Here is a 23,223-nt window from a genome sequence, read left to right as displayed (position 1 = left end):
TGAGATTGGTTTGTAATGATTTGTCTCAGGATGCGTATTTTCATGTTTTGACCCTCCTCTGCTCTTTGTTGCTTCCTATTTTTTTGTGCTTTGAGACGGTTGCTTCCATTTTTGTGTCCTCCTTTTCAGCCTTTTGACAGTGCCATGTGTTTTTACCAAGTGCATGGTGGTAATGGTGATTTTCAGGAAGTCTCTTTCTACCTCTGAATAGATTACTGGTTTCAGTTCCCATCATGTTACCATGTCTCTGCTCGACAGTCTTTGCCTTATGAACCCCAGGAAGTCACAGCTGCATCCAAGCCAACAGATCCCAATACATCAGTGCCATGCTAGACTCTCAGTTGGGAAAAGACTACCTATCACTTGACAAAGCATACTGGATTGTGGAGGCTGTTCTCTGCATGCATCTTGCTCAGGTCATGGTAGAGGATATGCACATCCTTTTAGGATTTATGGCCTCAATTACATCAATAACCCCCTTCTTCAGCTTTGATTGCAGCTTTTCCAGACCTAGTTACTCTCTGTATTTGTATCAGAATTGGATGTTCCTCTGTTGAGTCTCTGTCCCCCAGTCTTGGTTCATTGGTCTCTACTCTGGAGGACATTGCTATCAAATATCTCACAACTGTTTTGTTCTCCATCCTGAAACCCACAAGAATAATGAGAATGCCTATGCACAGTTGGGGAACTCACACGGGGTCTTTAGCCATCAGAGGTATTTGGTCTTCCTAAAAGAAGATGAACCACATCAGCTTTCTTGAGTTGCTTGTTTTGGTCAAATATTTCAGAGCCTTGAGATCCCTCCTTGCCAAACATCATGTTCAGGTCATGATAGAGAACACAACAGTGTTGTTATTATTTATTTATTTAACCAAGGAAGTACCCACTCCTGAATTCTTCTCAACCTTACCATCATGTTCTGGGACTGCTATATCACAAGGAACATTACTTCTATTGTAACTTACTTTCCAAGGATAGAAAACATTCTGGCCAACATCACCAGCAGATCAAAAACACACTCAAACAAGTGGAAGCTGCTTCCTCAAGTCTTCCATGAGATATTCAACCATTGAGGCCATCCAAAGGTGGACCTATTTGTCATTGTAAACAACTATCAGTACCCTTCCTGCTTTGCCCAAGGGCTTCCTCAGTCAGGAACAATCTTCTCCTCTACACCTTTCCACATTTTCCACTTGTCAGTAAGGTCCTGGTGCAGGTCAAAAGCAATGATACAGATTCCATTCTAGTGATACCTTGGTGACTTCAACAGCCCTGGTTCTCCAGACTTTGGCACCTTTCTCGTCTATTTCACAGACTCCCATTTTGTCATGATCACCTCACCCAAGTTGCTAGTCAGATCTGACACTCACATCATTCCATCCTTTATCTCATGGCTTAGAGCAGTGATGGCGAACCTATGGCACACGTGCCAGAGGTGGCACTCAGAGCCCTCTCTGTGGGCACATATACTGTCGCCCTAGCACAGAGTTTGCCAGAGTTTCTTACTAGAAAGCCAGAGGGACATGGCACTTCGCAATAAATAAGTGGGGTCTGGGTTGTAGTTTGGGCACTCGGTCTATAAAAGGTTCACCATCACTGGCTTAGAGGATATTCCCCTGGAAATGTTAGCAATCCTTCCCTTTGTGCACAGACAATTGACCAAGAAGTTGTACTGCTATACATGGAGGCACTTCCTCTCTTTTATCAGCAACATTCATGTGGACTGAAACAGAGTTTCCATTAGCCATATTCTGGGCCTCTCCATTTCTTTGATAAGAGTTTATATGGCTACTCCACCAGTCTTCATGTGACCCCAGGACTTACCCTTTTGGTTTGTGCACCCTTTGGTTAAGATTTTCTTCAAAGGTTTTGTTAACACCTTTCCTTCTTGAACTCCCATCACTCCTGCCTGGGATGTATGGCTGGTTCTCTCCCAGTTAATGAGGGGTCCTTTCAAACCCCTTGCCTTGTGTGACTTGTGGCTTCTCATGTGGAAGACTGTATTCCTTGTGGCCATCACCCCTGCCAGGACAGCAAATGAGCGAACCACTTTGAGGATGGACTCGCCATTCCTCCAGTCCTGCAAAAAAAAAAAAAAAAGGTGGCCCTGTCACTGTCCTCTGAAAGTGGTGTCCTCCTTTTAATTAGTCTCAGTAGCTCACATTTCTGACCTTTCTGAACCCATCCATGGATGATGAATTTGACTGGCTCATCTAGATATCAGACATGTCCTCATTTTCTTAATTAAGTGACAAATGTTGTTGTCATGCCATTTCCAACTTACAGTGACATGAAAATGAACCCCTGACATGGCAAAATAATAATAATATAATAATAATAATAATAATAATAATAAAATAGGATTTATTTATATGCCGCCCAACCACTGGGAATCCAGGCAGCTTAAAACAGAGGGGATAATAGACGGTTCCTGCCCCAGCTTACAATCTAAAAAGACTCGACACACAAAAGGAGAAGGGAATTGTGAAGGAGGGAGGGGAGCGGGTCCAGCATTCTTCTCTCCCTTGAGGCCTGGACCAAAGCGATGGACTGGAGGGAGGGCTCTTCTTCTTCCAGGCTAGCCCTGGTGGAGCTGGGCCTCCCTGGTCAACTCCCTCACAGGCCAGAAGAGACAGTTTAGTGGAGGAGGGGTCTCTTCTTCCAGGCGCCCTGGATGGAGCTGGGCCTCCCTGGTCAACTCCCTCATAGGCCGGAATGACAGTTATGGAGGGAGGAATCTCTCTTCCAGGCTAGCCCTGATGGAGAGCTGGGCCTGCCGGTCAACTCCCTCAAGGCCGGAAGAGAACAGTTATGGAGGGAGAGATCTCTTCTTCCAGGTAGCCCGATGGAGCTGGGCTTGCTTGGTCAACTCCCTCATAGGCCGGAAGATAACAGTTATGGAGGGAGGAGTCTCTTCTTCCAGGCTAGCCCTGGTGGTCAACTCCCTTGCAGGCCAGAAGGTGACATGTATGGCAACCCTAAGATGAATCTCTCATGGGGTTTTCTGGCAGAATTTGTTAGAGGGGTTTCCTTCTTTCCTCGGAGGCTGAGAGTGTGTGACCTGCTAAGGTCCTACCAGTTTTCCCATGGCTGAACAGAGATTCAAATTCTGGTCTCCAAGTGTCTTAGTGAAACACAAACCACTACACAACATGAACATTTCAGAAAATCCCCTAGACTTTTGACTGCTATGAAACTCATATTCAAGGTAGTTGGCTTCCTAACAGCACATTTCCAAGTGCTTCTGTCATCTCAGTCCAACAGACTGCCAGAAAATCAGAGCCTTCATGTATCCATTCTCATTCCATGATGACAGTCTCCACACATCTGCATTCTTGTCTGCATTCTGTCAAGCAGTTACTTGGGCTCAGCCACTTTGTAAAGCACTAGGACTCATGTTTCGGCCAGAGAGCTTAGTTCTTTTGGCTTTTCTGGCTTCATCGGTTAAAGCATAGCTCACCCTCCATCCAGGTAGTATAGTTTACTGATCTCCCATATATGTGAGTCAAAGAGAACACACAAGAATAAAAGCAAGTGGTTACCTGTAGATGTGGTTCTATGAGTTGTCACTGTGAACTCATAACCTACTTGCCTTTCCTCTATTTCTGTGCTCGACGTCCTTTGTTTCTGGTCACTGTGGCAGGCTTGGTACTGAATATCCTGAGTGGGAACCAATGAGGATATGCAGTATGGAAGGGCCCCAGCTGAACAGATCCAGCGCTAAAACCTTTTCAAAGATGGAGGTGCAGAGAATCTCATATAGATGGTTCACAGATGGCTGCTCAAAAATCACAGTGACAGAAAGCAATGTGCTTTCCTCCCAATTTTTATTCCAATATGATTCTGAAAAAATAACTATTCTTCTTCGTGGTCTCTGCGAATTCACACAAATGGGTTTATTCTGCGCCTGGCGCAGCAATCCTCGGAAACTTCTAGAATCTCTGGGCAGAAAGCAATGTATCTTTCTGCAACTTTTTGTGGTAGCCCGCCCACCCACTATATAAGGCCCCTGGTGGCCCGCTCCTCTCAGTTCCTTCATTCCGCCGCGCTAAGCAGCTCAGGGAACTTCGCTAGCATTTGCTTGCTCTTTCTGATTTGAATCTCTGGCTATTGTCCTAACGGACTTTCACTTGACTTTCTTCGGACTTTCCCTTGGATTGATGACTTTCTCTGATTTACGGCTTGACTTGACTGGTAATGGACTTCTTACCATGGGCCTCTTCAAGCAATGCACCAAGTGCGGGGTGAAAATCCCCAAGGCCGACGGCCACGACAAGTGTGTCCCTGTTGGGGAGGCATACGTCCAGGCAGTTGTGCCCACTGCAAGGCCATGCCCGCTCCAGCCCTTAAGAACAGGGACCGGTCACTCAAGCCGCCTCTATGAGAGGGCTCAGCAGCCGTCGGCTCCGGAGCCTCTGGGGATGCGGATGCCCCCAAAAGTCCCCAAGAGAAAAGGGGATAAGAGCTCCCACTGGAGAAGAGCGGGCTCTCGCCGTCCTCACAGCACCCTAAGAGCCTCCGCAAGGGACCCCAAGCACGGTCTCAGTGCCTCCGCCGGAGTCGCAGTGCCTCCGTCTGAGTCGAGGCCAGTACCGCCGCCAGTACCGTCGACATCGCCTGTCGCAGAGCCGATGAAGGCCCCGATCCCTGTACCGGCCCCTTCCCGATGGTGCCGCTCTCTCAAGGCCATTTACATGGCTGCTTTGACTCCAGTCCGGGCTGGTCTCGGACTCTTCGGAGTCATACCAACTGGAATGGCAGCCCAACGTGGATCCTCACGGTCCCTGACTCTTGAGTCATACCAACTGGATGACAGCCCAACATGGATCCTCACGGTCCCTGACTCTGGATGTCATACCAACTGGATGGCTGCCAACACGGATCCTCATCGGTCCCTGACTCTGTGGAGTCATACCAACTGGATGGACAGCCCAACATGGATCCTCATCGGTCCCTGACTCTCCGAGTCATACCAACTGGATGGTGCCCAAATGGATCCTCATCGGTCCCTGACTCTTTGGAATACCAACTGGATGGCTGCCCAACATGGATCTCATCGGTCCCTGACTCTTTGGAGTCAATCCAACTGGATGGCAGCCCAACATGGATCCTCTCGGTCCCTGACTCTCTGGAGTCATACCAACTGGAGGCGCCCAACATGGATCCTCATCGGTCCCTGACTCTTTGGAGTCATACCAACTGGATGGCAGCCCAACATGGATCTCATAGGTCCCTGACTCTCCGGAGCCATACCAACAGGATGGCTGCCCAACATGGATCCTCATCGGTCCCTGGCTCTCTGGAGTCATACCAACTGATGGCTGCCCAACAGGATCCTCATCGGTCCTGACTCTCCAGAGTCATCCAACTGGAAGGCTGCCCAACATGGATCCTCATCAGTTCCTGACTCTTAGAGTCATCCCAACTGGAGGGCTGCCCAACATGGACCCTCATCGGTCCCTGACTCTCCAGGGTCATACCAACCGGAGGGCAGCCCAGTGTGGATCCTCATCGGTCCCTGACTCTCTGACGATCATACTGACTGTATGTCAGCTCAACATGGATCCTCACCAGTCCCTGGACTCTCCGGAGTCATACCAACTGGTTGGCTGCCCAACCTCGATCTGCATCGTCCTGACTCTCTGGTGTCATACTGATGGATGGCTGCCCAACCCACGACTGGATGGCAGCCCAACATGGATCCTCGTCGGTCCCTGACTCTCCAGGGTCATACCGAATGGTCGGCAGCCCAATGTGGAACCTCATTGGTCCCTGACTTCCTGGAATCATACCGATTGGCTTGCTGCCTGACATCGACCTCATGGGCCCTGGCTCTCTAGTGCCAGACCAATTGGACGGACTGTCCAACTTCGATCTGCATCGGTCTCGGCTTCCTGGCCAGTTTCTGAGGGCCATTATTGAACCAGCCACTATGGAGTGATCTGGTTTGGATTCAAACCATGGCTGTTCCCTCGTACCTAATTTACTGTACAGTGTAACCATGGCTGTTCCTCTGTACTGAGACTACTGTACAGTGTAAATATTCCTTCTGTACCGAGACATGATATCACGGCTATCCTTACATAGCCGATTCAGGGGATGTGACACTCCCTCCATACGAGGGAAGACATCACCGTTTGCACGCTACAATTTATGAGACGTCCTTCTTCTCAGACTGGACGCTAAATTTCACTTGATGCCAACATTCAAGCCTGACTTCTGAGTTGATCCCTGTAAAATTGGGATCACAATCTATTCACTCTGGATACAGATAATCCCTTACTATAGGACGGTTTCAGAACTGTACAATCAAATCTCATAAATGGTTCGTTCCCTCCTATACCTAGGGACGCTACCATTATACAACCAATACCACCACAATTGCGACCATCTTGTTCCCCCCCCATCCCCCCCCAAGGTGTGCTCTGGTACCAAAGCACAGAGACATCATTCATAGGAAAGGTTTGCCACTCCCAATGTAGTGTCACTGAGGCAGTTGATCCATTCTCCTCCATGGAGCAGCTGGCAAACAACTGCTATATTCCTTTCCATTTCCATCTGGGCAGGAATGCCCTATGGAGACATCCCTCGTTTTGAGCCTCCGTTAAACATTGTCCACCTCATGGATACTTTGAGAGGTGGTGTTTCTCTCACCAACAACACCATGGTGCTGTGCTACCTCAACAAGTAAAGGGGTACAAGGTCGAAGACCCTGTTGGCAGTTACCATCCGCATCTGGCAGTGGTGCATACAGCACAAGATCCTACTGCAGTGTATCCACCTGCCCGGCACCAGAATGACCTCGCAGACCAACTCAGCAGGTCATCTTCCCTTGCCACGAATGGAGGCTGCATCCAGAAGTGGTGACCCAACTCTTCCATCGCTGGGACCACCCCCTCTCTGGACTTGTTCGCCTCCCGGCTAAACGCCCACGTACCGAGGTTTTGCTCACGGACAGGGAGCCCGGATCGGAAGGGGATGCCTTCCAAATCAAGTGGGCTCAAGGCCCTCCTGTATGCCTTTCCCCATCTCCTCTGATCACACGGGTGATCTCGAAGATGTTGTCGGACCACATGGACACAGTCCTTGTAACCCGTGGTGCCCAGACAACGTGCCTCGCCCCTCTTCTACAGCGGGCACAGGAGCATCTCCGATGGGAACAACCGGCCCGACCTGCTTTGCTACACAACGGGCGAGTCCACATCCCGAGATGCATCTCAGTCCTCCCATTGGTGCGTGGAAGACTCGGCCCGAACACACGTCCATCCGGTGTTCGGGATATCATCAAAGCAGCACAAAGACCATCTACACAGAGGTCCTATACCTACAAATGGGATGAGTTCCTTGCCTTCTTCGCAGACAAGGGCATCCCACCATCCCGTGTCCCATCCCAGTGTCCTGGACTTTCTTGTGACACTGACAGAAGCGGGTCTCTCCTTGAGTTCTATCAAGTGCTACCTGTCTGCCATTTCATCCCATTATTTGTTTGAGACAAACTTTTTCTGTTTGGGGACCTCTCATAGAGAGATTCCTTAAGGGATCCAACAATCTGCATCCACCTGTTGTAGACCCTTCACCTCAGTGGAGTCTAGACAAGTCCTGGCACAGCTGGTTGTAAACCGTTTTAGCCCTTAGCACTACGAACTGAGACTCCTGACCTGGAAAACAGCTCCTGGTAGCTATCACGCCAGCCCGCCGGGCTGGTGAACTGTGTGCCCTGGAGGATGGACCAGCCCTTCCTCCGTTTCCATAAGGGCAAGGTGGTGCTCCGTACAGACAATCACTTTCTTGCCAAAGGTGGTGTCTGCCTTTCACATCAACCAGGACATTGTTTTGCCGACTCGGCTCCTAATCCGGCCACAGACTCTGAGCGTCAGCTCCATGCCCGGATGTCCGCAGGGGCTGGCGTTCCATCTGGACGGACACTGCTTCCAGGCGCTCGGAGAGACTTTTTCTATGCTATTCCAAAGCCAAGAAGGGGCTGCCGGTATCACTGCAGAGGTTCTCCAAGTGGGTGGCTAGTACCATCCACCTCTGCTACGAACTGGCTGGAAAGCCTCTACCAGGTCGGGTTAGAGCCCATGCAACTAGGGCGGTAGCCGCATCCTCAGCCTTTTTCACGGGGATTCCCCTCGAGGATGTGTCCAAGGCAGCTGTCTGGTCCCAGCCACGACATTCACTAGACATTACAGGCTGGATGCAAGGGCCAGGCATGAGCAGCCTTGGGAGGGCAGTGTTACTCTCTGCTATGCAATAGACCTGTTGCACTGTTGGTAAATAACACAGTGTTGGTTTACATACTTTATTGATTATGTCATTTATTGTTATTGACACTCCCTCCTCCACTGACTATAGCTCGCTAGTCTAAACCCATTTGTGTGATTCGCAGAGACCACGAAGAAGAAGAACAGGTTGCTACTGTAACTGTGTTTCTCGAGTGGTCATCTGCGAATTCACACAAAACCCGCCCATCCATCCCCAGTGTCTGCTCACTGACAATGCTTGTTGCCGCGCTGATTAGCGGCTCATTCGGAACTGAAGAGGAGCGGGCCACCAGGGGCCTTATAATGGGTGGGCGGGGCTACCGCCAAAAAGTTGCAGAAAGATACATTGCTTTCTGCCCAGAGATTCTAGAAGTTTCCGAGGATTGCTGCGCAGGCGCAGAATAAACCCATTTGTGTGAATTCGCAGATGACCACTCGAAGAAACACAGTTACAGGTAAGCAACTGTTCTTTTTGGATTTAGCTAAAGTCATAGTTGTGTCTTAGACAGGTGTCAGGGGTGTGCCAGGGAGTCAGAGCTGAGGAATGAGTCCCGAGCTAAGAACTGCTTGTTAGTCAGGCAAAGTCCCAATCTAGATAGGAAGGCATTATCTATCCTGGAAGGTTCTGGAAGCAGTATAGATGAAAAAGACGTCCAGAGCCTGAGAGTGCTTCACTGCCAAGATTATGTTCCATACTGTAGTCCTCACAGTTCATTGTGTGGAGTAACCAAAAACAGAACCCTATTTCCTGTTTCTTACCCTGATTTCTCCTGATCACCAGTATACAAGTAAAACTGGTTTAAATAAATAATTCAACTTATTTGATTATATTATGAAGCATTAACAAGTTGTTGTGAAGTAGTAACAAAGACCCATTGGGAAAGAATAAACAAAGTGGGGCAAATATAGCAACCTCACCCCAAACTTCTTCCCCCCCCCCAAAAAAAAAGTAGTTCAGTGTTCACCAGAAACATATTAAAATAAAGATTATTTAAAAGGTTCAGTGCACTGCTATTTCTGATAGTGTGCTGTTATTTTACACAGCTTTGAGTGTTCAGCAAATATATTTTTTATATTTAAGCTTCTAAATAGCTTAGCAACAGTTCTATAACTGTAGTCTCACTGCATTGCTTCAGTAGGACCTAACCTGTCACACTTATGTTTAGTTGTTCAGTTGAGATTTATATCCTTTGTATTGCAGTGAAAACAGACTTCTTATGCCTAGAGCACTGTGGGGAAGGGAAAATCTGCTCAGAGTGAGGAGAAAAAAATTGTCTCAGTCTCTGAACCCTTTGGTGTTTGGAGGATTGACCTGCATTGATTGTGTTCTCAATTACTGTAGACACATACATGCTTACAAACAATGATAGAATTTGAATTCCAAAGAAACTTAAGATCTTAGTGTTGAATTTCTTTAAGCAAAATAATTTTCCTGTGACATTTAAATATTCTAAGAATGTATTTCTTTCACTACAAATGTGTATCTTTTATCATTATTAGTATTTGGCTCTTCCCAGGTTTCAGTTGTATTTGTTTTTATTTCATATTTTAGGCTTGCCTTGGCTTGGTCTACACTGTATATGTGGATAATCTGAATGTCTCATTGGAGAATCTCATTGCAAATCTCTGTTCATGCTTTGTCCCTGCTGCTGGAGGGTCACAGGTAAATAGGGAAAAAGGGTATTTATATAGTTAATTTAATTTATGAAGAAAGCAAAAATAAATTCTTCAAATATTTTAATAAAGGACCATAGTTCAGATGAGTATGTACCAAAGGCCCATCTTCTGAAGAGAGAAAGAATTCCATTCCACAGTAATGTCAAGGGGTTAATTTCATCATTGAATTTGCTTTTAGTTCAGATCAGAAAACTCAGCAACATTCAACTTTTTTATTGCTGGTATTTCAAAATATTTATTTCCCCCCTCTTGGTTTAGATGTAGCATTTTTCTTTCCTTCAGCTGTACTTTTTTGAGTCTTTACATTTTGATATAAGTCATTATTTCAATTGTCCATTTTTATTTTTATTTTATTTTATTTTTCGGTATAGAAGATTTTTATGAAACACAGAGATGACAATATTGAAAAAAATCTGTTGCATATTGATAATTTAAGGCTTATGATTAAATATCTGCATAGAATTTGTATATACTGTATGGTTCTTTTTGTTCTGATAGCAAGCATCCATTTGCCCCAACAAATTTCAGAAGAAAAGCATGATGGCAGAACCCAAGCACCATGTCCCAATTTGCTTTAAACGCAGTCTTCTGACAGTAGTCTGGGGCACAATCACAATAAGGACTAATGGAGAAAGAGCGGACAGTGCCTATTAAAATTAGTGGACTGTGCTGAAGAATGAACAGCAGACTGCTTGCAGAAGAAACTGTAATTTAACTTTCTCACTCTTCCATTATTTAGCTTCATTATCAACTGATGTTGTATATGCCTAAGGCAGTGATATTCAAACTCTGGCCCTCCAGGTATTTTGGACTTCAGCTCCCAGAAGCTCCCAGATTCCCAGACCATTAGCAAAGATGGCTGAGGTTTCTGGGAGCTGAAGTCCAAAACACCTGGAGGGCCAGAGTTTGGACATCACTGGCCTAAGGTGAATTAGAATTTATAGTCACTGATGCCGGTGATTACAAAGCAGCGAATGTTCCATTATTCCATACCTACCTTTGTGTTCTGTCTCCATGCTTCAATTCTTCCTTTAGAACACATGCTTTGCATGTAAAAGATCCAGGTTTCAGTTTCTGATATCTCCAGTTAAAAAGAAACAGGCAGCAAGAGATGAGAAAGACCATTCTGTGCTTAAGAACCTGGTATCAGCATACCAAGATAGATATTAGTTTCATTTGGAAAGATATTCAGTGTTGGCCACAAAATCCACAGAACAGCAATACCATTACATTGATCTACCAAAATGCAGAAAATATGCCATACAACCTTTCAGAGCTTCACTGGCTTCTTTATCAGGCACTGATGTTAAAAATCATACAAAAGAAAAGTGACAAGGTAAGAGTCACAGACCTGCATCTTGTCTCAGCTGTTACTTCTGTTGTTAGTTAAGATGGCCTAAGGTTGGTCAGCTTTTATAGAAACCTATAACCAATTTAATTATTTTTCTTTTGTGTGTGCGTGTGTTTATTTTCCGGCTTATGGTATGGAACATTATTGCATATAACTGAGATCCCTTTTAAATATTCTTAATGGTCTAGACAGAGGCCACTCCACATTTTGGGCATGTGCTCCAGTGTACAGTGGTACCTCGGGATACGAAATACCCAGGTTACGAAATTTTCGGGATACGAAAAAATCCCATTGGAAATCATTGTTCCGGATTACGAATGTTTTTTCGGGTTACGAATAAAATTTTTGGTGCTTTTTTCGGCTTTTTCGCACGAAACGCGGCTTTTCCCCATTAGCGCCTATGGCAATTCGGCTTACGAAGGCTTTTCGGGTTACGAAAGCGGCCGCGGAACGAATTACTTTCGTAACCCGAGGCACCACTGTACTGCCAATCCTTCTTGTGTCCCTTTAACCAAGCCCCCCTATACATCAGGCCCTGATCTATGGCAGACATGGACCTTTTGTTTGGAGTGGGAGACAGTGTTTCTCCCTGTGCCATCTTCCATGCCACTTGTACACTCTTATGTGTTTCCTTCTCCTGCTGCTCAGCCCATTGAAATGTCAGCAGGTGTCTCCTCATTTTCTACTGTCTTGGCTGGTGTTGGCACCAGAGCATCCTCTGGAATTGGGATTGCAGTTGGTTCATTGGGTAGTTGCTTCTTGGCCGGGCCAAGAAGGAAATGGCTTCTGATTACATTGAGATTCTCCAGACTATCTTAACTGACAACTCAGGTAACATCCAAGACAAAATGTAGGCCTGTGACTCCAACATTATCTGTCAGTTTTCTTCTCCATAACTAAATTATAACATCTTTGCCTGATGAAGAAGCCAGTGAAGCTTGGAAAGCTTGCATGATATAATTTTGGCTTTTTGGTTCGTCAATAAAGCTATCGTTGTTTTGTGGATTTTGAATTTTGTTTGATTTGGTGTGTGATAATGATAATGCTCATTTGTGGTGTCTTTGGATTCACAGCTGGACCCAAATCCATATCTGATTTAAACTATTTAAAATTATTTTATTGTTTAATATGCCTTTAGACCACTTAAATTATTCCTGTTTTTCATTTTTGAATTTTTCCGAATTGTTTTAAATTTATTTTGTGTATACACTATTTTGAGATCTTGTAATAGGGTTAGATAGAAATATGTTGATAAATATTGTGGAAACATTAATATTATCATATTTTACAGCCTATTTAAGCAGGCATGAATATCCATCTTGTCTTCATTTATTCTGAGTTTCTTCCCTATTCAACCTACCAGCCAGTCTCACTGGACCACATTTAAACTTCTCCTGCTACATTTAGTTCATTGTTGGGGAAAGCATACTACACTTTTGCAGCCCTCCTCCCATCACCCCCATCTTTTGTCACCCTGATGGACATTTTATTATCTGGTTAGGTAAATATTACATGGCACTTTCAGATTTCCATGGTCTTGGTCACTATTACTACATTATGTGGCTTCCTTCAGTTGTGCAAAAATACATTAGGATATTCAACCTGACGTGCACAAGTGATGGATAGACTGTACATACATTAAAGGATTTTCATTGGAAGCCATCTAGTAAAGACTGGTTAAGGGAAGCAATATAAAAGTTCTCTCTGGACTGGAGTACTTGGAAGGAGGATTGTAGAATTTAGAAGGGTGAATCTTATCTGTTGTGACTGGCTTTGAAGACAATAAAAGGATTGTGATGCTGCTGACTTTCTTCAAAACCCAGTAGAAAAATAAGACACCTCTCTGCTTACTTGGGGTACATTGTGATGCACAGAAAACTAACAGGACAGATCTTTCAGTTAGGATGGGGCAAGTATTTGTTCATCAGACTTAGAACAATTGCAGAAACCAATGAGTGCTACTGGTGAGCTGTTACATTTTTGTGGTCCCCAAGATTTCATAATAGTAAATAAAATGTGACTAAAATATCAGTGTCATTTAATTTGTAGATGATAATAACACAAAAAAGCAACTGCATATTGCAGAAACAATAATAGTGTATTAAAATATCTTTTTACAGAAGCTATTTTCCCTAGGAGCAGGAGACAGGCAGCTGATACAAACTCCTTTACATGATAGTCTTCCTGTTACAGGAACTAGCGTGGCTCTTCTATTTCAACAATTAGGTATGTCACTATTTGAATTATTATTGTCCATTGTTTGTTTGTTTCCATAATCACTTCAGGAATGCAGTTCCAAGTTTTGAGTTTCAAAAATGAAGGTGCTATTTTTTTTTTTGAAACATAGTTTAACTATATCTTAGCAGTGATCTGAACATTGTCTCCCCCCCCCCCCCCCCCCCAGCTGCATAAATATGTTTACTGCTTACCTGTTGTGCATCCCTATCCAGTTGTGGTGACTAATTCTGCAGCTAGTAGAATTCATACTGACTTGAAGAACTGTACCATGATTAGTTGTACCCGTTCTTTGTAGCAATTTTTATTGTCCTGAAATAGACATGTTGGTGTTGAACCATAGTAGCAGAAAAGTCCTGCTAGGTGTCTGCTCTTCCTTTTGATTCCTTTTTCTTGAACTACTTTTTTCTCTTTGTTGTCAGCCCTGATCTTTCCTCTTCTTTCAAAATTATGGGAAGTTTAAAACACCTGTGTAGCTGAGAAATTAAAGTAAGTGCATGTGTTCAAGTGAATTAGGAGGTACTGCAATGCATTGGGGCAAATGAGAACAGCAGTGCACTGGAAAGGTGACATCCATATTCAACTGTGGTTATTTGAACGAAGAAACACAAGAGATCCTGTTGGAGTAAACTATTTAAAGAGAGAAATGCAACTGGCAATTTGTCAAGAAATGAAGGAAAATATTCATTATATTTTCATGAGGACTTGTGTATACTGCAGTGATGGTCCTTGCATTCAGTTGGATCTTCTTCCCAGAATACACTACCAAAGTACACTGCAAGTATTATGATGCCTTAAGAGGTTCCTACAGTATTGGTCTTCTTGTTGTTGTGTACCTACAGTTGATTTCTGACTTATGGTGACCCTAAGGCAAAGCTATCATAGGGATTTCTTGGCAGAATTTGTTCAACATGGGGTTGCCCTTGCCTACCTCTGAGGCTGAGAGAATATGACTTGCCTGAGGTCACCAGCAGATGTTTGTGGCTGAGTAGAGATTATAACCCTAGTCTCCCAATGCCTTAGGCTAACATTCAAGCCACTGCATCATGCTGGCTCTCAGTCTTGGTTCATAGCTATATATGGTTGAAAAGGGCTTGTCTTCACCTTGTAGTTTCATTCTTTTGTTTGAAGAGTAAAATTGCAGATAAATAATGTGATATAGTTTCAAATAGGGCTACCTATAGATTATCAGGTTAGTAGCACTATAGGTGCATTTTGTATCTTTTGCTAGACTGGAAAGTCATAGGGACATCAGTAGCACTAGGCAGATAGTTATATCTAAAATTATACTGAGTTACAGGGAAGAGAGGGATCATCTCCTCCTGATAAAAATCACCACTGTTGCTAGAAAATATTCTTAATGGCATCTACACTTGGATTCTTCCTCTATTAAGTTTGATGCTTTAAAATAAATCCAGAAAGCTAGGGGAAAGTACTGAGGAATAGTAGACAATTAAACAGGATTTTGCTGTGGTGTTGTTTGTTTTTATCATATGACCACTATTCTAGGTTTTCCTTAGTCTCTTGTATGGTAAAAAAATAGCAGGAAAATGCCAGGCTGACACAGATATATGTGGTTTCTGGATATTTGGTGTGCTGAATGATCACTCAGAGGTTACATTTTTTTCCTTTGAAATATATCCTCAGAACAGAAATGGATAACTATGGCGAAGCCTGCAGCCACATTCTGGGTTGCATAAGGTGTTGAGGATCAGAGTCTGGTTTTGTTTTCTTTAATTTATCTTTGACTTTTATGTTATTTTTCTAAAAATAAAATTATTTGATTAATTGAAGCCTAAAACAGACAGGCCAAATAAAGCGCCTTCTGAGGTCTTTGGGGGGGGTGGTGGTGTTCAAGCAATGCATGACCCCAAACTACCTGGAAGCTGCTCTAAGGCAGCCTGAACCCCAACCACAAAAGCAGCAGTAAAAAGCCTCTCCTGCCAGCTGCCCATTTTGGACTGCGGCATCTGGTCGCCACAGTTCCACAGCAATCAGGGTGGGAGCAGCCTCTGGCCATTCCTTTTGCCCCAGCTGCTTGACCTCTGAAATCGTGTTTTTTTTTAAATTTATTACAAATTAAAATATCTGTACAGTAATTGCTCCATAAATTAATAGTAACAAAAATTGATTATCTAATAGAATTTTAAATAGCTTGAGGAATATATTTTCAATTTGATTGGTTCCTTGAGATGGCATTCAGTTGGATCTGAGCAAGGAACAACCTGGTCTTCTCTTTCAAGCAGCTCAGCCTCTGTGATTTTCTACTGTAGGTAGATATAGACTCCTTCCATCATAGAATGTAACTGTTGGTAATCTAACAAGTGCACTGATATTTTGCGAGAGAAGGAAGCAGCAAAGCTCTGCAAGTTTCTGTTTTTAAGTTTACTTGCCAAGTTTATTCATAATTGTAATAAAATTAAACAAATATACTGGTAAACAATTGTTTCTATGATTAATCACCCCAATAGTTAACTAATCAGTTAAAGATTTAGCTTGCAAATTTCTTTAACATCCCTGCCCCCAGTATGTCTGATACAAACAGGATCACTCTGAAATAGTAGCAGTAGTGGTAGCAGTAATTTCATTATTAATGTAGCCTGCCTCAGTTCACAAATGAACCATTGTTAAAGACATTCAGCACCCCTGGCCATATTCACTACCGTGGGGGCAAGAAGGGACCAGGGACGTAGCCAAGGGGGGGGGTTCTTGGGGTCCGGACCCCCCCTTCCATTAGAAAAATGAATGGTGCGTGCTGCTGCATTGCCACTCCCAAGCCCCATTATAATGGTGGCACTTAGTCTGGACACCACCACCCCTTCCTAAAATCCTGGCTACGTCCCTGAAGGGACAGACAGACAGACAGACAGATAGATAGATCATTGTTATTTTATATACAATAAGAAGATTTGGTGCTTTATTATTATACTCTGCAGTAAGAAGGAGCTTTGGTTGGTACGAGAAGAAATTGAGATGTAGAAATAATCTTTCTATTGCAAGTCTGTAGTCACAGCTTGCCTCTGAATTTCATTGTTTTTCTGCCCACAATGCTTAATTTCAGTGGTGGTTCATGTTTGCTTTACATACTGTCAGGGGACTTGTGGGCTGCACAAAAGAGGTTGGGGCTACATATATGCCATTTTGCCCACCCATACATTAGAGAGATAGCAGAACAAATCATTTCTTTATTTGATTTTAATGAGGACTGTCTTTTATAGTATAAAAGAGTAATGGTGGCTTCAGAGTGGGTGTAATCTGGCACTTCCTAGCATTTCTTTCTTATCTCTTTATCTTCTCAATACCCTTTCCCAACTGCTCTTTTCAAGACAGAGTCCCTGTACATTATCCTGGAAGTGGGATAGCAGCATGACTAAGTGAACAGATGACTAGCAATGAAACAATTAAGACCTCTTGCTATTCCCACTTCTGAATCTGAAGCAGATCACAGCTTGTTTTGACTGTAAAAGGAAGCCCTGACAGCCAAGGATTGATAATTTCAGAACTATACTAAATGTCCTCAGTTTAAGGTGAAAAGTCATAATAATGCTGGAAATTCAGAATGTTTTGTTCACTTCTACTAAAAATATGCTGAGTAATAGATTTAAGCATTCATTAAGTAATTTCTAAGTAATCTTATTTCTATTACAAATTTGCTGTAGTTATAGAACCATGAATTGGAATTTTGGCTCAACCAGGATCTTTTAAAACTTGGGGAAATTTCATGCTAGAAACAGAACAAAATGTATCTAGTATATTGATAGATGGGGAGGGGAGAACCTTTCTGTTGGTGAAGAAACTGCAACCCCCCCCAAAAAAAACACCAAGCATATTAGATATTCCATGGTCATTGAACTCAATTTTGAACACACAAACTAATTTTAAGCAGATCATTTTTAAAAGAAACTAAATTTAGTGAAGATGTTTAGTGTACTCTATCATAGCCGACTCGTAGTTCTGCTTCTGTTACAGATTGCTTTCAAATGTTAAAATAAGCATTATGCGGGAATGAAAGACTGGAAAAAATTGAAACAAGTTTCTCAGACAGCATGAATACACCCCAAGCCACAGAAAATGCATGTAAGTGGTTGGAGCTGGAAAACTCAGCTGCCCTCATGATACAGTACTGACGAAGGAAATCGTAGAGTATTGTTATCAAGAGCCATACTTTGGAATGTTTAGAAAAAACGATTGGAATAGACTCTCCTTTGTCTTGTTCATCCTCACTAATTGTCAGTGAACAAATATGAATTATTGCTGTCTAACACGGACACTTTTCTGAAACTCTTTCAAGAATTTCATACAACTCTGGAACAGGAGAACAGAGACAATGCAATATTTACAGAGAACTTTCAGTACCCTGGGAAATCTTTTTTAATATATGTATGTAAGAACATAGAATTCAACTCTTATTTCTGTAGGATGCTGACGGAGTGGTTTGACCAGTAGAGTGGAGTTTTGAGAAATATTTTCTTTACAGTTTTGTTTATATTTTCAAGGAACACATGAACAATAATCCATATCTGTCTGCGTAGATGGGAGGAGCTCCTTTCTACCAGCATTGAGAAAAACTGACCAGCAAAAAGGTTTCATAATCTGTATTCTTTACAGAGGGAAAAGGAGCAAGAGGAGCTAGTACCTTTACTGTGGAAAAGATCTGATGAGGAAGTTTACTCAAAGAGGAATAGCATCAAAATATTTCAGGAAGATAACAAAACAAACCAAGAATATACCTTATTTTTCTAGAAGTATGAAAAGACTATCTTCACTTTTTTGGAAAATTGTAATAACATAGAACAAGTCAACTTCTCTTTAGTCAGGAGAAATATCTGTGACATAGATGGAACTAAAGCATTGAAAAGATAGCAATGTGTTACTTGCAAAGGTCAGAAACTGATAATCTATTCATAGTTTGTTCACTTCATCGGTATTTACAAACTCAAAGTAATCGGTTTAATGGGGTCCGCGGAGTCACTGGATACCTCTCTTATTGTTTCTGTTATAATGCCAGCATCAAGATCACCCCTTATCCGAGAGATTTTATTGGCGAAGCAGTTGTTAAAAGCATCACAGCAGGCTTTGGTGTAGCTAATTAAACAAGAACATTGTCTCCTGTGTGTCTTTCTTCTATTTTTTCCCCCAAATAAAAAGTACAGCCATACACCCACAGGCAGTTTGTACAATGTGGCATCAAGCTTGGATTTTTTTTTATTGTTGTTGTTTTTGCCTCCCCACCATGCATGTGCACCATCACACGAACACACCACCTGAGACTGGCAATTATCTCCTTCTTCCTGCCCAGCTCCCATTCCATTGGATGCCTTGTGTCACTGGCCACACAGTTGCACACACAATACACTGCCCATACATCGGTGTGCCCAGTGACACTTTAGTAAAGCGCAGTCATGGAGGCCTCTCATATATGCCCCGTTTCTCCCTTGACCCCATGCCCCTCTGTTGGACTGTCTGGTTTGTGTATGGTTTAATTGCAGCCATTGTATTATTGATGAACTGCCATGTTAGTCATACTTTCACATCATGGGTGTATGACAGTTTGATGGTGCGATGAGTTGATGGTGCAGCTGGCCTGAATGATAAACTGAAAAAAAGATAACTTATGGCGAGGAATGGTGCTACATCTCAGCTGTCCCAGAGCATATGGTCCAGACCGCTTCCCTATGCTGCCTGGGCTTCCCGCATTCATATCATGTCCTTTATATGCATGTGCAATGATGTGCATTTTCCATGTTAAGGGAAAGTATCTGAGCTTCTTTTTGCTCTGGACTTTAACTCTAGAGTACAGCTTTGTATCAATTTCCACCCAGTTTCACATTGAATGTCATCTGGACATGTAGGCTTCAAGGTAGTTATTTTGCCAGCACGGACAACACCTCAGTTATATTCAATAATGTTCCAGTATAACAAATGCAGGAACATAAAAAGTTGAAAGAGGAAAAAATACCCACTTTAGTTGTAAATTTCTATAAATGCTAACCATATGTCCAAATATACGTCCATTTGTAAATTTAGTCTATACACCATTCTTTCAAATATTGCAAGCATTCTTAGATCTTCTATCCAGTGGATCACAGGTGGAGAAAAATCATCTTTCTAGTTACAAAGTAATAATCTTTTAGCACACAAAAGGGTGCAAAAAATCCACTTCCATTGGTCATTATCTCCTGTTTGTATTAATGGAGAGTCCTTTCATCCAAGGCCTTTTTAACATTGCTAGCCCTGCAAACACATAATTCCTAATGGACTTTTAATATTACTCTTCATTAACCATGGACAAACAAGCCATTTGAACATGAATTGAACAGTTTACATGTTGGTAAGAGTGGCAGGCAGTAGCAAGAAGGGAACAGAGATACAGATCAATGACAATAAATACTAGGTTGGAGAAAGGAAACTTTAAAATGACAAAAAGAACACTGTTGAAGATGTTAATAACAAAATGTGTTTGTAGGAGTCAGAAGCAACAACAACCTCTAAGCTGTAAATCCTATTGTTTGTTTCAAAAGCGTTTTGACCAAAAAGTGAACCATAATTTAATTGTTTAAGCTATTCCAATTATTAGTGTTTGTGGCAACAAATTAATCTCCTGATTTCTAACGTTCAACATTACCCAATTAATTTTCAAACCTAGTTGTCCAAATTCTGGTCTGTATAGCTAAATCTCATTGTAACAAGATCATATTCATTATGTCCTATGCCTTTTAAAAAATTTATATCCAGCCTTGTCCCCAGAACTGGAATTTGAGAAGCCCATACAAATTTAAAGCTAATGAAGACTTGTTTGGGGAAATGCAATAATTCAGATTGCCTGGAATCATGCCATATTGTCCCTGTTTGGCTAATTATTATTCCTAATGTGCTGGGATCACTCAGAAATGTGACATGAGGGAAAAGTATGAACTGGCAATGAATGTGTGTAGCAGGATGCACTGGCAAAATACACACACATGCACGCACACAGAATTATTCAAGGTGGTGATGGAAGGTATTTGGTCCGTCATGATTTCCAAAGGGAAGAGTGGTTAGTACAATTAAAGAATAGAAACAAAGAAAACTATAAGAAGAGATCAATTATCAGAGATCTGTCCACTGAAAATATTAATCCATGTTTCTGAGACATTATTATATATATTTACTGTAATTACTTAAATATGATTAGTCAGATATGGTATGTTTGTCTTGGGCAGTATTAGTTTCTTTTTTATTATTATTATGCCAATAATATTTGTTTTTACATGAAGAAACCAAAAAGTATGTAACAAGAATTGAAATAACATTCTTTTGACTTATCCTGTAAAATAACTTATCATATCATATTTAACTTATATGTCTTTAACTTCCCATAATTTTGTTATTCTTTTCCATTTTTCTTCATATGACTGTCTAGTTCTGTTATTGTAGAGCATTGATAAAATGTCCAATGTAGCAACTCATTCAGTTTCATTGTCCATTCATTCGGACAGTTTCTATTTGTTTAAATCTTTATGTACCCTACATGCTATTTATAATCTGTTTAAATTCCGACCATCTTTCAACTCTGATCATATTTAATTCAATTCATATGGTAATGTTGTAAAGCCTTCTTATTACCAACAAAAGTACACAATAGGTTAATAATCAGTCTTTCATATATATTCTGAATCTATTTTTTTTTCCTGCAGCCTTTTGCATGCAGTCAGATTGTTAAATTAGGATGGAAAGATTAGCATGGACTGGTAGAACTATACTCTCTGTCCTGTTCCTTAGTTGTTCTAAATTAAAGCCCTGGTCCTAAATATAAAACAGTTGCATAAAAAACTAGTTACACAGAATCATTATTTCATCAGTGCTCCCTCCACTGAAATGAAAGTGCAACCACTATAATGTAACTTCTTACACTGATCGTTGTTGTTGTGTCATCAAGTTATTTCTGACTTATGGCAACCCTAAGGCAGACCTATCGCAGAATTTTATTGTCATGATTTGTTCAGAGGGGGTTGTCCTTGCCTTCCACTAAGGCTGAGACTGTATGACTGAGATCTCCCAATGGGTTTCAATGGCCAAGCTTGGATTTGAACTCTGGTTTTAAGAGTTCTAGTTCAACCTTCAGACCACTGTGCCAGAAGCAGTTTTCTCAATAGCACAAAATTCCAGTAGAATTCAATAACTGGTTCATACTTTTTAATGGCAAATGTACTTGCAACCTGACCATTGTAAATTTATCCTTACAAGGTATTCTTCCTAATTTTGCAAATGTTTTTGAGTGAATGAGTCAAAAATAAAATTTTAAAAACACAAAAATAAATATGGCTTCTTTAGAACAACTATGACCTTTATAACAAATTGTTTCCATATGTATACTAAATATAGAATAGTCAACAGTTACAAAATGAATTTATCATTTTTTGTTTAGAGAGACATTGTGCAATAATAATCTGTCACCCACTCTGCTGCCCTCCTTTCCCCCCATTTTTGGCAAGAAAATTGGGGAAGTCTCCCTTACACCACCCAGGACACTCTGTTTCTGAACAGAGAAATGTCTGAGTGCCAACCTTCAGTTGGGAGCAAATGTCCAAAATGTTCACAAGACATTTGAATGAAACATAATTTTAAAATAAGGTTTATTTTAAGATATCTGTTTATGATAAATTGTCCAGAAACAAGCTGATGAGAAAGTGATGTGATATGGTTTTAAAGACTGGGCTCAGACAATGAAAGCAAACTAAACTATTTTAAAAATTATTTCCATTATTACCAAGCCTTTAAGGGAAAATCTCAATTTCAGGAATTGTTTCTGTCTCTGTCAGAAATATTGATACATGAAAAAGATCTAGTCTGGGTCAGGAGAGAGCTAGTGGTTGAATGAAAGTAGGGTTGTTTACATAACAACCCCCAAACTGTTTTGTCTCCTAAAAGATAGGTATAACAATTAAGACTGAGGCACAACTGTGTTGTTATTGTTGTTGTTGTTGTTGTTGTTGTTATGCTTTATTTAAATATTTAATTTAAATATTTATCTTCTCTGTAATATTTATCTTTTCTGTTATTTCTATTTCAGTTAACAGGCAAAAGTTAACCTGTTGACAAACCCAGCCTGATGTATTTTGTGGCATGATCAGTTGATAAATTGAACAAAAAGTTCAGAGAAAAGTCTACTAAGATCAGAACTTAAATATATCTGAATAAAAGAAAAATAATTGTTTCCCTCTGGTATACTTTAAAGTATTATATTTAAAGTAAATACTTTAAAAGCTGAACTAATTTTATTGCTTTCATTGCATTAATCAAGTTATGGGGACTTTTCAAATTGGGATTAAGAACACATTGTTAGAAGAGAAAGCATCTACTGTACTCACAACCACCGTTCTCTCAAGTACCCATCTATAGATGTCTGAATGTGCACCTTTCGTTTGGATTGGCTGCCTTGATGTGGAAAACATTGGTGGACCTGGGACAAGTACAGTTGCTGCATGAAATGTTTAAGGTCCTTGGAGTGTGCCTCAGTTGGTCTTTATGAAGTTATTGTTCACAGCACTTTTTTTTTTTACAAAAACCTCCTTTTTTGTCAAGTAAAATTAGAACTAAAATGTTATAAATTAAACTGCAGTAAATGTAAAACCAACAATTTACAACAAAGCGGGCTGATAAACTGCTGTTTGTTGGTCTGTTTTCTTGGGCTGCAAAATACTGTTTTCATGTGTG

The 23,223-nt window shown here is 41.7% G+C and overlaps 1 protein-coding gene across 7 annotated transcripts in view; it reads left to right on the top strand.

The window, feature by feature from the left end:
- Positions 1-23,223, top strand: part of SBF2 (SET binding factor 2) — a 364,188-nt gene that overhangs the window by 176,248 nt on the left and 164,717 nt on the right. For all 7 annotated transcript variants that reach the window (XM_042461173.1, XM_042461134.1, XM_042461050.1 and 4 more), the window contains 2 exons: positions 9,817-9,927; positions 13,413-13,518. In XM_042461173.1, the coding sequence (XP_042317107.1) occupies positions 9,817-9,927; positions 13,413-13,518 (217 nt within the window). The remainder of the gene's footprint in view (positions 1-9,816; positions 9,928-13,412; positions 13,519-23,223) is intronic.

This window comes from Sceloporus undulatus, chromosome 1, assembly GCF_019175285.1.
Source record: "Sceloporus undulatus isolate JIND9_A2432 ecotype Alabama chromosome 1, SceUnd_v1.1, whole genome shotgun sequence".
NCBI lineage: Eukaryota > Metazoa > Chordata > Lepidosauria > Squamata > Phrynosomatidae > Sceloporus > Sceloporus undulatus.
The sequence above is the reverse complement of the archived record's forward strand: the minus strand, read 5'-3'. Positions and strand labels throughout refer to the sequence as shown.